Source organism: Neofelis nebulosa, chromosome 9 (genome assembly GCF_028018385.1).
Source record: "Neofelis nebulosa isolate mNeoNeb1 chromosome 9, mNeoNeb1.pri, whole genome shotgun sequence".
NCBI lineage: Eukaryota > Metazoa > Chordata > Mammalia > Carnivora > Felidae > Neofelis > Neofelis nebulosa.
This window is the reverse complement of record NC_080790.1, coordinates 66,859,018-66,872,243: the sequence shown is the minus strand read 5'-3', so window position 1 is coordinate 66,872,243 and position 13,226 is coordinate 66,859,018. Positions and strand designations below refer to the sequence as shown.

General features: G+C 40.5%; 3 protein-coding genes across 18 annotated transcripts in view; 1 reads left to right on the top strand and 2 right to left on the bottom strand.

Annotated features, from left to right (window-relative positions):
* CLHC1 (clathrin heavy chain linker domain containing 1) overlaps window positions 1-8,091 on the bottom strand; it is a 40,251-nt gene extending 32,160 nt beyond the window's left edge. For 2 of the 10 annotated variants that reach the window (XM_058684080.1, XM_058684084.1), the window contains exons 1-2: window positions 7,957-8,080; window positions 3,262-3,520 (exon numbers count right to left, since the gene is read on the bottom strand). In XM_058684080.1, coding sequence (XP_058540063.1) covers window positions 3,262-3,438 — 177 coding nt within the window. In that variant the 5' untranslated portion in view covers window positions 3,439-3,520; window positions 7,957-8,080. The other 8 variants (XM_058684081.1, XM_058684082.1, XM_058684083.1 and 5 more) reach the window with 8 other exon arrangements.
* Window positions 8,092-8,354: 263 nt separating this feature from the next.
* Window positions 8,355-11,047, top strand: RPS27A (ribosomal protein S27a). The gene is made up of 6 exons (XM_058684091.1): window positions 8,355-8,426; window positions 8,533-8,597; window positions 9,257-9,311; window positions 9,700-9,785; window positions 10,153-10,284; window positions 10,864-11,047. The coding sequence occupies exons 2-6, from the start codon at window positions 8,550-8,552 to the stop codon at window positions 11,011-11,013; spliced, it is 471 nt and encodes a 156-aa protein (XP_058540074.1). The 5' UTR covers window positions 8,355-8,426; window positions 8,533-8,549; the 3' UTR covers window positions 11,014-11,047.
* Window positions 11,048-12,052: 1,005 nt separating this feature from the next.
* Window positions 12,053-13,226, bottom strand: part of MTIF2 (mitochondrial translational initiation factor 2) — a 28,116-nt gene continuing 26,942 nt past the window's right edge. For all 7 annotated transcript variants that reach the window (XM_058684072.1, XM_058684073.1, XM_058684075.1 and 4 more), the window contains 2 exons: window positions 12,886-13,026; window positions 12,053-12,252 (listed from right to left, as the gene is read on the bottom strand). In XM_058684072.1, the coding sequence (XP_058540055.1) occupies window positions 12,080-12,252; window positions 12,886-13,026 (314 nt within the window). In that variant the 3' untranslated portion in view covers window positions 12,053-12,079. The remainder of the gene's footprint in view (window positions 12,253-12,885; window positions 13,027-13,226) is intronic.

Here is a 13,226-nt window from a genome sequence, read left to right as displayed (position 1 = left end):
AGTCTCTGTTATCCTCCATTGGTTTTCTGTTAAACAATATCTAGAAAATATTATCTGGTCTACAAGATATCTGGTCTATCAAGAAATAGTGTAAAGAGCTACTGATCAATGGTAAATACCAGGAGAGGATATGTGAGTGGGAAATACTGGTTGTCTTTTTTTTTTTTTTTTTAATGTTTATTTATTTGTGAGGAAGACACAGAGTGTGAGTGGGGAGGAGCAGAGAAAGAGAGGGAGACACAGAATCTGAGGCAGGCTCCAGGCTCTGAGCTGTTAGCACAGAGCCCAATTCAGGGCTCAAACTCAGGAATGACGAGATCATGACCTGAGCCAAAGACAGATGCCTAACCAACTAAGCCATGCAGGCACCCCCTGATTGTCTTTTTGACATATTTACCATATTTTTGACATACTTTACCATATTCCCCAGCTATTCAAATCAGGAGGGCAGCCACCCAGGAACCTTTAATAGGACAGAGGCCATTAGTCTGTAGTCTTCCAAATTAAATACCCTCCTGTTCCTGGCCATCCTCCACTTCCCATGCCTCTAGGACACACCACAACAATCCAATATAACTAAGATACATTAATGGTAAGAAAACAGACGTTGTGACACTACAATCAGCTCCCACATCTGTTGCTAAAAGACACAGATTTCAGAGGAACACTCATGGGAACCTTTAAGAATGCATAGAAAACGCATAAAAGTAAAGGAAGCACACTGGCATGCTACAGGTAGAATCCAGTTTTGCTTGACTCACAGAGTATTTTTAAATGTAGGAAATTTCACCAAAAACTGTATTTCTAGCTTCTCTTGAAAATTCTGAAACATCTACCAACAAGAACCACCATTCCTTAACGGCAATAATGAGCTGGAGCTTTCAATTGAATTTGTTCATTTTACCAGAGTCCACGTGATTTCTTCTCTTATAGCCAACCCACGTAACTCTTTTATATGGCCTATTGGCCTCTATATCATTTAAGTTTGACACTCATATTTGCATTAAACCCAAGAAGCCAGAGCTATACTTACCAAGTACAGAGATCTGAGGGAGAAGAGGAATGGCAGCCATTCCACCTCAGCCCCTACTGATGAACACAGACTATATGTACGTGCTTCCAGAGACACAAAAGCTAGCCACTTTCCAGAGCAAGTTGCCTCCATAATTCACCATTTCTGTAGAAGCTCACTCCTCCTAGCTTTGGTCTTCCTTGCTTACTAAGTCTTTGCCTCTCTCTAAACCCACACTCAATTCTTATTATCAGAATAGAATCTCAGGTGCTCCTTGTTTTGATTCAGGCACAGTTCTCCAGGTCAAATTCTCTGTGATTTTAAGCAGAATTTCGTATCAGTTCTCTGATTCCAAGTATTCAGAGATGCAAGTTAATACTTTCATCTTTTCCCAATTAGATCCTTCTAAGAGGGAAGGAAGATTAGAGAAGGCAGTCATTAATAGTTAACTAACAATCAAATATGCTGGAATAACATGAAAATGGAAAAACAGATTATCTAGAGAAAGCAGAAGAAAAGTTTCTTTAAGCACCAAATAATTTCTATTTCAGATACCCTCTCAGTCCTGAAGAATAGGATTCTTTACAAGGCACAAATGTATCATTTATAACTGTACAATGGACAGATAGTCCACATGGAAATCTTGCTAGAAAACACAGATTTCAGAGGAACACTGAAAAGACTAGGGAAAACAGGACTATAGATGTAGTCTTATTACCTTTTATATAATCTCATGTCTTCTCTCTAAGAATTAAATTTATCAACACCACCTCCAGAATGACTTCACTAGAACCATGCTAATTTAAAGCAGACAATTCTTCATGTATGAAAACTTCTGACAAATTAGCAGAGCCCTCTGCAGGTCCTCTGTCCCCCTCTCTCTCTGCCCCACTCACACTATCTCTCTCAAAAATAAATTAACATTAAAACATTTTAATTAAAAAAGAAGAAGAAACCTCTGACAAGTGCCAGCATTTGGGCATGCAAAGATAAACATGTCACAGTTATAACTCTCCTGATTTCAGATAAGTAGAGTCTTAGTATGATTCTTGATATTTACGAAACCCATTCAAAACACTACTTTTAAACATTTATCCAATACATTCCTTAATGACTCAAAAACCAAAAGCAGTATCATTGATCATAACATACAAAATGAAGTTAATTTGCCAATGTACCAATTCTGAAAGATAATTTTTCTAGATGACTTAAAAGAAAAGACTTGTTTCTGGAATGCCTGGTGGCTCAGGTGGTTAAGCTTCTGACTTCAGCTCAGGTCACGATCTCACAGTTTGTGAGTTCAAACCCAACAACAGGCTCACTGTTGTCAGTGCAGAGCCCGCTTGGGATCCTCTGTTCCCCTTCTCTCTGCCCCTCCCCAGCTTGCACACACAAGCCGTTGCTCGCGTGAGCTCTCTCTCTCTCTCTCTCTCAACAGTAAATAAATGTTAAAAAAAAATTTTTTTAAAGAAAGAAAAGATTGCTTCTGGGGTGCCCAGCTGTGTCAGCCAGTTAAGTATCGGACTCTTGCTTTCAGCTCAGGTCACAATCTCACAATTCCTGGGTTCAGGACCCAAGTTGGTCTCTGCACTGACAGTACACAGCCTGCTTGGGATTCGCTCTCTCAAATAAATAAACTTAAAAAGAAGACTGTTTACTTTATACTCTTATGTATCTGCGTGAATTCTATTTTTAAAAAAACATTTATTTTTGAGAGAGTGCAAATCAAATGTTATATAAAGCCATAATATTTTCTAAACTCATCTCTGTATTTCCAGTGTTGAGTCCAGTCAAACCTCTTGTTTACTGGACCTATCTAGACTTCTAACTCACAAGGGTTTCCAATTTAATATGCTAGATCAAATCTAAGCCAAGACTCTAGCGATATCAGAAACCCAAAACACCACCAGGTTCCTGCCTTGCACCCCAATTCCTAACAAGTAAGATATTTTCAGATAGAAGGCCAAAATGATGTTAGAAGATACCACTAAATTATTGTTCAAACACTGATAGCCTGCACTTAAGCTAAAACAATCAAACCACTCGATAACTATCTATGATAGAAATCTAGCACTGTACTTTCTCCATTAATCCCTTTCCAATACACTGGATGAACTTCTCAAAATTGACAAATGAAGTTTAATCAAACAATCAGTGATGTTACTAAGGCAGAAATATTGCCTCAGTTGTCAAGACAGACCATTTCTACCACAAGAAAACTCCATAATCTTAAAATAGCATTATGATACCTTATCAAAAACATTTCGGTATATGATGTAATATTCATCAGCAGGTCCTTCCTCATTACAGCCCACTCTTTCAGTTTCTGTAATTATGTATCTTTGCATACTTTCCAAAAATTCCTTGTCACTTCTACTAATGATAGGAGGGAGAACTGCATGTTTATTTATTTCTTGGACCGACATATGTCACAATCTGCACACTGGTTCACCAGAGAACAGTTAAGCCTCGACTGGCTTTTGCAACAAAGCCAAAACTTTGATAAGCCTGAAAGAAAAAAAGACCAACGATTAATCTGAAGCTTAAAATAAAATTAATATTTATTTATTAAAATAAATTAAGTCATTTCTAATAAATTTATAAAAAATTAAATCTGGCCTAAAAATGTATTTTTCATGGGAAAAAACTTCCCATGAAACTCTGAGATAAATATTTCAACCTATGAATTAAAAAGTCTAACCTATTTTACTGTCAAGTGCTATACCTCTAGGGTAGAAATACCAAACACCAGTCAATAAAGAGCTCTTTTCTTAGTAACCAAGCCTCCGTATCATGTAATTGGATGATTCTGTATGTTTAATTTAATATCTCTAACAGAACTTTTACCATTTTGTTTGTTTCACATGGGAAAACTAATTTGGAAGCCTCCTCATGACACAAACAAGGTCAAATACTTCTCTACCTGTGTGCTTAGTTGGCCCAGGCATAGTCATGATAGCTACAAATAACTCATGACTTTATTTTATAATAAACTTTATTATAATTCTATCTTTAATATAAATGTACTAACTAAAAGTACGAAGTCAGAGCTTCTGCTAAAATCCATCCATCAATGATACTGAAGATAACAAACAGTCTTTTTCTGAGTACAGTTGCAAGCAGCTACATTCCATTGCTCTTTTAGTAAAGAATCAAGGGGCGCCTGGGTGGCTCAGTTGGTTAGGCATCCGACTTTGGCTCATGTCATGAGCTTACAGTTCGTGGGTTTGAGCCCTGCATCAGGTTCTGTGCTGACAGCCTAGAGCCTGAAGCCTGCTTCTGATTCTGCGTCTTCCCCCTCCTTGCCCCTTCTCTGCTTGCACTCTGTTTCTCTCTCTTTCTCTCTCTCTCTCAAAAATAAACATTAAAAAAGAAAATAAAGAATCATTATCCAGTTAGAGTTAGATACAGATGTTGGTTCCTGAAAACTATTCACATTAACATCAAACAGAATCCATAGCTTGCTCAAAAATGCCTAATTCTTCCCAAGTCCCATGAACTTGCTCTCTTACCTGAGGGTCTCATGTAATTCTCTACCCATTTCTGTATTCCCTCTCTCCATCCTTACCACGCCCTGTCCCCACCAAGATACACTCATACTACCACTCTCATTCACTTGCCTTTACTCATTTTTCAGATTTCAGTTTACACAGCTCTAGGAAAGCTGCCCTGAATTCCCTTAAACTTGGTCAAGTTATACATTCTCCCATAATACTGTGAACTTGCTCTGTCATGGTATTATCACTTAGCCACTCTGTAATAGACACTTTCTGTTTACATTCTCTATCTCTACCAGTAGGCAAGAACCAAAATGTTCATATTTCCCAATATCCTTCCCTGCCTATAAGCATTCCAGTGCATAGTAGTTTCTAGTAGAATATGTACTAAAAACATGCTTAATAATCAATAATTACTGAGCAATAATCTGGTCTGCTCAGAAGACATGACTTGTGGTGCCCTCAAACCAGAACACGGCTAAAGTGACTGTTCCTCAGCATGTACAAAATGCCCCAGAGCCACATAAAACAACTCAGATTACCTTTCACTCATTCATTCATGTTAGACACATAAGGATACAGAGAAAACAAGTGACAAATGTTCCCAGTCAAACCTACTGGGTCTAGTTAAATGAGCCATTGCTACAGAGCAGAGAGGGCATTGTGACAGAGGTGGACACGTTGCACTCCAAAAGCCCTGAGAGATACCTCACTAGTCTGTGGGAGAGGGCAGGGAAACATCAGGTAAAATACCTAATGGAATTGTCCCAAGTGCAATGTTTATGTTGGGCTGCATGTATTTATTCAATAAATGTTTGGGCAGGGTGGGGGGTCATCTACTGTGTCTGCCACTATTCTAGACATTAGAGATACAGCATCAAACAAAATAAAGTCTCTAACCTCCTGGAGGTTACATTCAAACCGAGAGACAGACAACACACAAAATACAGATGACATATGGGAGTAAACAGTTGTATAAATAAATAAATAAAACAAGGAATGGGGACTAGAAAGGAAGGTGGGAGGATGCTACTTTATACAAGGCATTAAGTCAGGAAAGAGGAAAGCCCTCACTGGTAAGGTAACATTTTAGAAATCTGAAAAAAGTAGTGTGAAGATTCCTGAGAAGAGTGGTTGATGCATACAGAGCAGGAAGTCCAAATCTTCAAAGCAGGACAGCATGTGTGACAAACAGCAAGAAGGCCAGCAGGGCTAGGAGAGAATGGGAAAGGGAGAGAAAAGATAAGGTCAGAGAGGTAGCTGCCAGATCACGTACGAAGGCAGGACCACTCCCAGCCCATGCGGCACCTTTGTGCAGGTTAGAAAAAGGTGCCACTTTCACTAGGCAGACTTGGCAAGAGGAACAATGAGCTGGATTATGGCCTTGTGGTTCCAGGGCTGGAGCAACAACCTCACTTATAGGAATTTATTCTTAACTCTGAATGAGATGGGAAGCCACTGGCTGTGAGCAGAAGAGTGACATCTGACATACATACATTTCCTGCTGCTCTGTGAAGACAAGGGTCAAAGCTGGAAGCACTGTTAGGAGGCTATGCAATGATCTGGGCAAAACATAAGAGTGGCGTGAATCGGGGTGGTAACAGTAGAGGTGGTGAGAAGTGTTCCGTACATTGAAAATAAAGCCAAGAAGATTCACTGTGCATATGAGGGTAGGGGGATATGAGAGAACAATCAAGGATGACCATAAAGTTTTTGGCCTTAGTGATAAGATAGGAATTTATCAGTCATGTGCATACAAATGGTATTTAAAAGTTATGAGACAGAATGAAAATGACCCGGGAAATGTCAACAAAGCAGAAGTCCAAGGACTGGGCCTTGGAAGCACTCCAAAGTTTAGAGGTCTGGTAGATCAAGAGGAAGCAACAAAAAAGCCTGGAAAAGACCGTCAAGGGAAAGAGAAGAGAGAGACGTATCCTGGAAGTCAGGGGGAAAAGCATTTCAAAGAGGGAGGGAGTAATCAACTGTGTCAAATGTTGATTTGATCAAATAAGATTAAATGACCAGTGAATTTAGCAATATGGGATTGATTAGTGACCGCAAGAGCTATTCCATTGCTTGGTAGAGACAGAAGCTTGATAGTAGATTCATTTAATGGAAGGGGAAAACTGGAGACAATGAGTATAGAAAACTCTTTGAAGGTCTTTTTTTGTAAAGATAGGGACTAGCTGGCAGAATATGAGACAAAGAATGTTCTAAGAAAAAGAAATGGATTTTTTAGAAGTGCCAAAGCATGAGAAAGCATAAGTTAGGTACCTCAATTAGCTCAGTCATTAAAGTGTAAAGTATGTAATGGGTGTGATAGATTAGGCTATAAGGAAGGCAGAGTCTGAATATCATATTGAAGAATTTGGATTTTATCCTTGAAGGTGAAGTAGAACATGACATAATTACCTTTACGTTTTAGAATGTTTTGGAGGCAAAGGTGAGGGTCGGTTAGAAAAGAGAAAGACTGAAGGCAGGTTAGAAGTTAGATTGACTCGGGGCACCTGGGTGGCTCAGTCAGTTGGGTGTCCGACTTCGGCTCAGGTCATTATCTCATGGTCCGTGGGTTTGAGCCCCAGCTTGGGCTCTGTGCTGACAGCTCAGCTCAGAGCCTGGAACCTGCTTCAGACTTTGTGTCTCCCTCTCTCTCTGCCCCTCCGCCACTCATGCACGCTCTCTCTCGCTCTCTCTCAAAAATAAATAACCATTAAAAAAATGAAAAAAGAAAAAAGAAGTTAGATTAACTTTTCCAGGAGAATATTAAGGACGGCCTGAATTTGAGGTTGAGGATGGAGATGCAGAGAGGCATGGAAAGATAAAAAGAGAAGGCATTAGGGAAGGTACATTACAAAGGATTCCGTGGTTCGCACAGTGAAGAAAGGCCAGAGGAAGGTGTAACTTGCTTCTAATTGGTCCGCGGAACTAGGAGAGAACCCTACACATACTCCAAAATCTTCCTCTTGGTACCTTCACAAACGAAATGTCCCCACCTGGAAATCCTACAACTAAATAATCATTCTGCAGGTTCTTTCCCACATGACTTCATTTGTGAAAACTCCTGAGATTTTCAACATGTTAAACTGTTTCTCACTTAGGAGTCCTACACCTACACAATGCCCAGAACCTTACTCAAACTAGGACAGATTTGGGGATTGAAGACGAGGAAGGGCTACAGGACAGAAAAAGATAAACCCAAGGGTTTTAAGATACTACCTATCTTTCGGTCTGCCTGGAGCTGGCCACAGGAATTCCCTTCTCCTGGAGGCCAAATCATCTGATGGCTGGTCGCTTATCCTCCGCCCCTCACCACCTCAGTATGTAAGTGAACGGTACCTTCGTTCCCCGATCCTTCTCCCGACTCTTAACCTTTCCTCCTAGTCATTTCCGACCCGTTTCCACCTTCCCCGAAACCATTACTCCCCCTGGGCCTTGCTCCCTTCTCACCTTAATCCCTTTCTCCAAACACTGACTCCAGCGCTTGGAGACAGTAACTAGGGAACCGGGGGTGTGGAACTGCATCTTGGAACAAGTAGTCCAAACTAAAAGAAATCAGTACAAAACTACAATTCCCAGAAGACACTTCCTTTTCCTCCCCTTTCCTCAATGAGGCCCCCTCAACCCCACCCCCTTTTAAAGACCCTACTAGCCTCGTGGCTTGTATGGCAAAAGCCTTTTAAAGCCATTGTTATTTGTTTAAATCTATTTCGACAGCATTCTGAGGGTTAAAGTGAGAAATAAGTTCAGGGTAGAGAGGAGAAATGAGGTTCGCGCCCTAGTCTGGCATGTTGTTAGACAGCCGCCGTGACAGCAGTACGGCATTTGGTGTGGCCACCTACGAGGTGGGGCCTCTGGCGGGGGCGCCGGGAAACCCCGTGGGCCGGCGCGTAGCTTTCCTTTCCGATCCGCCATCTGCGGTGAGTGTGTGCTCCTGGGCCTCTCTCCGCCCAGCGGCCTACCGGGCGCTCTCTTCTGTTTCCCCAGGTCTGACTTCTCTCTTTTTTCTTTTTGGCTCAACCTTAGGTGGAACCGCCGCCAAGATGCAGATTTTCGTGAAGACCCTTACGGGGAAGACTATCACTCTTGAGGTATGGCCAGGTGGCGTGAGGAAGTCAAGGCCTGAATGTGGGCCTGAAGTGGAGTTAGGGATCCGTGCCGCTTTCTGTAGTAGAATGTTTAGAAGTCTGGGTTCAGAAGACTGGCTCTGAGTTGAGGCTTTGCTGAGTAGGGGCCTAGGGCTGACTTTAGATACCTGAAGAGTGGGCACTCCACTCTCCAGTGGTTCTGGCCAGGTAGTCAAAGTCGGGCTCCTGCGGAGGGGGAAGGAGGCGCTCCCACGGGTGGGGGCGAACACGTGTGGCCCAGCCGCCGCCGCCCGCCTGCCCTGGGCTCAGGAAGTGTGTACGCCAGCAGCGGACCTGGCAGGGGTTGCTTGCACGCTGGATAAGTGGTCAGCTCTGTTGGGTAGGCTTCCGCCCTCCACCAGCTTGGTTTGGGGGTAACTTTAAAGTTGAACTGGGTAAGAGGGGTCTGGGTGGTTCAGTCGCTTAAGCTTCCGGCATGGGGCTCTTTGCTGATTGCTCAGCCTGCAGCCTGCTTCGGACTCAGTGTCTCCCTCTAGCTCTCTGCCCCTCCCCCGCTCGATCGCGCTCTCTTTTCTGTCTAAAAAAAATAAACATTAAAAAAATTAAATTGGGTATTCTAGTTTCTTAATATTATCAATATATTTCCATTTTAAAATTCCTAGGTCGAACCTTCAGATACAATAGAAAATGTGAAGGCCAAGATTCAGGATAAGGAAGGCAAGTAATACTGTACAGCTCAGAGAAATTAACCTGTACTGGCGCCGGTCTACTTACTAGACATACCTGCTGTGGGTGGGATGGAAAGAGGTCGAAATGACAAAGTCAAATGCTTTAGAAATAATAAATATGAGCATGGAGCCAAAAAGGGGTGCACTTCACATGTGTGAATTTGGGCGACCTATTTAATTCTCTACATGCATTTCTTTAGCTGTAAAATGAAGATACTATTAACACATATGGTCATTAGCGTTAAATGAGTTAACTTATACGAGCATTTAAAACCATGCCTAGCTTATAGTGACTGCTATTAGTACCCTTTATTTGATTAAGGATTGTTTATAAATCTTAAGCAGATATGCTTCTTCTGATGTGACTGTTTTATTAGGAATTCCTCCTGATCAGCAGAGATTGATCTTTGCTGGCAAGCAACTGGAAGATGGACGTACTTTGTCTGACTACAACATTCAAAAGGTCTGTTTGGAGGACAGAGCAGTCCTTTAAATGTAAATCTTATTTTGTAAGTTTTGACCACACAAAAGTGGGGGCGAATAGCATTAGATTAGCAGTAGGTTCTTAGTGACCCCTGTGTTAACATTTCACAAGCACTGTTATAGTTTCTCACATTCTGGATTTTGTGGATTGCATTCCTGGTGTGATACAATGTGTTCTTTGATCTCCCTATAAACAAGTAGTTAATATTCCCTCCACAACTTCCTGTTCTCTGGTATTGTGTACTTCTTAGCCATCCAGTTAGAAGATGCATGATGCTAGTTGCCCTTTCTTAATGAATGTGAACATTAATCATTTTAAAGCCTGTTTCATACTCTTTCATTAATAGGAGTCCACTCTTCATCTTGTGTTGAGACTTCGTGGTGGTGCTAAGAAAAGGAAGAAGAAGTCTTACACCACTCCCAAGAAGAATAAGCATAAGAGAAAGAAGGTTAAATTGGCTGTCCTGAAATACTATAAGGTGAGCCAACTTAGAATAAGTTTCTATCTGAAGATTAATAAATTTTGTTTGCACCTCTGGTTTGAAACTCTTTCAAGTTTTATTTAAATTCTAATTAATTAACTTGTAATATTGGTTTCAGGAATAGGATTTAGTGATTCATCACTTACATATAACACCCAGTGTTGATCATAAACAAGTACCCTCCTTAATGCCCATCACCCATTTAGCCCATATCCCACCCGTGTCCCTCCATCAATCCTTTTGGTTCGCTATAGTTACGGTTTGCTTCCCTTCCCCCCCCCCCCTCCACCCCAACATGTTCATCTGTTTTGTGGTATCATACTCTTTAAAAGCTTTGTTCCTGTTTGGTGTTTGAACAAGCTTCATATGATGGGCTTCACTTTAAGCTGCTTGTTCCAAATTAAAGTTCTGATTTTGAAGTCAGATCTGGGTTTAGGTCTTAGATCTGTCCACCCCTTGCAAGACTGAACTGTACTGAGTGTGTGAACTTTAATGAGGTTGAATATTTTGAGTCCCTTAACTTAGACATCAGAATACATTGTAAAATTACCTTAACAGCAGGTTTGTACTTTTTAGGTGGATGAGAATGGCAAAATCAGTCGCCTTCGTCGGGAGTGCCCTTCAGATGAATGTGGTGCTGGAGTTTTTATGGCTAGCCACTTTGACAGACATTATTGTGGCAAATGTTGTCTGACCTACTGCTTCAACAAACCCGAAGACAAGTAACTGTATATGGGTTAATAAAAGACATGAACTAACATTCAATTGTTGAAATTTTTTAGTCACTTAAAGAGTGGTTTTTAAGTATCAAATTGAAGATCACACCATTTTCTTTGATAAACTACATATACTTTGGCAGAATTAGGTTGTATTTAATATCAACTGTCTAGATACAAGCCAGTTTGTATTTCTGTTAGTTTTTAACATTGGCACTGTTAACATTTGGACCAGATAAATTTTTGTTGTGGGGGTTGTGCATCATAGGCCTCTCTTACCCACCTGATGCCGGTAGCACACCATTTCCACCAAGTGTATCCAAACACTGCCAAATGATCCTGGGATGGTAGGGTGGAGGCTGTCTGTTCCCCCCACCCCCGCCGACTTGAGAAACACTGGTATGAATGGGTGTTACACCTTGCATTAAAAAGAGACTACAACATATTTGTTTCATATATAAGAAATATAAAGGCTAAGTTATCCTGAGTCCCTGGGTGGTTTGGCTGGTATATTTGCAGTGTACAGTACATGGGAACATTCTTATTGAATGTTGAGTGTGAAATCTTAGAACTTGAAACTATTTGTTCACTAGTACTGTTAATGTTGAGAAAGTTTTAAGCAATATTTGTCACTATATTTTGCCCATGAGCTAAATTGAGGGAGTTTTGCTTGTTTCGCTACCACTCAACGAAAACATGCAACGGACTTACTACATTCAATGGCACTGATAATGAACAATTCCCTTTTACCATGTCATATCATTCTTAACAGGATTTCTAGTTGGAGGCATCTTAAATAACGTTTCCTATCTCTGTAGCATTTTGACAAGTTATCCATGTTAACACCTGGTAGAGCTACTTGGGTATTTTTTGGCCAGAAGTGAATTCTTCCCTTCACTAAAGCATAACTAGTCGTTCTATAATAAAGCAAGATACTTGTTTTTAAATTTATTTTTTAAAATAATCTCTGCACCCAACATAGGGTTCAAACTTCAGACCCTGAGATCAAGAGTCACAAACTCTACCCACTGAGCCAGCCAGGCACCCCATTAATTGTTTACATTTTTAATGTAATTTTAAAATCCTGGATTCCAAGAAGTCTTAGCTGGAACTTCTTTTTCTTCATAACAAACAATTTCATCTCCCACTTTAAATTCTACCTTTTCTTCATCCAAACTGAGACCACAGTCCATTCCAGTTTTGACGACTGAAATGTCATCTTTATGGTGTTTCAATGAGGTTAATGAGCCTTAAAATATAAAAACAAAAAAACAAGGTAGGTATATTCAACAAATTATACCTGCTAAGTGCTATACAGTCTGGTGTTAAAAGGAAAAATCCTGAAAGTCCTAAATTTTACAGTCCTATCATGTTAAATGATGGAACTAAATACTAGGGAAACCAAAGAAAAATGGTTTGCTGTAAGCAAGATGTGGTTTATAGGCAAAGAACTAAATCTCCCATTTCAAAGGTTAGACTAACTTTGCAGAGGATGGCATTGTACTCAAGATTTAAAAAATGAGATAATCCAGGATAAAAGACATTGCAGGCAAAAGGTCAAGGTAAGCCAAGTACAATGCTGTAGATCGGGTAGGAGACAGCTGGAAAGGTAATTTGCGGCCAATTTTTAGAAGCTTAGGAAACTAGATTACTGATTTATCAGGTTTGTTACAGGTTATATAGATTACCAGGCAGGACTAAAAATCCTGGAGCAGACATCAGGACTAGTAAGGGAGGGAGCCTGTCACCTGGAGACGAGGTTTGAGTTAACAAAAGGTAACAGCCTGAACCAGGATATGGGAGATTTTAGTTGGTTACATGGAATCAGTAGGTTTGGGTGACTGGATTTAATATTATAGAAACAGATTGTGATCTTGCTTACCCTTCCAAATAACATGTCCATTACGGATTAATTTAAATTTTTTCTGTTTTTCTAACTGACCCTTTTGGACTCTGCAGCCAGCCACAGGAACTTTTTTCTTCCCTTCTGTTACAGAGAAGGTAGCTAGTATACAAGCCTCACCTTTAGAAAGAAGAGAACATTAGATGCACACAAAACAAAAGATTCTGAGAAATACATAATTTCACATATTCTGCAGAGCAAGAATTAAAGGTGGGAGAAAAATACAAACTCGTACTGAAATCCTGTTTTTCTCTGACTCTACCAACTTTATTTTCCTGACCGCTCATAGAAACATAAACATGAAAATCCTTGGGTTTTCT

What these genes read in the sequence shown, in the direction of transcription:
- RPS27A (XM_058684091.1), top strand. Translation starts at nt 8,550, where the DNA reads ATGCAGATTTTCGTGAAGACCCTTACGGGGAAGACTATCACTCTTGAG. An exon ending in GGAAGACTATCACTCTTGAG is followed by an intron (nt 8,598 to 9,256) that starts GTATGGCCAGGT and finishes TAAAATTCCTAG; the next exon opens with GTCGAACCTTCAGATACAAT. An exon ending in CTGTCCTGAAATACTATAAG is followed by an intron (nt 10,285 to 10,863) that starts GTGAGCCAACTT and finishes TGTACTTTTTAG; the next exon opens with GTGGATGAGAATGGCAAAAT.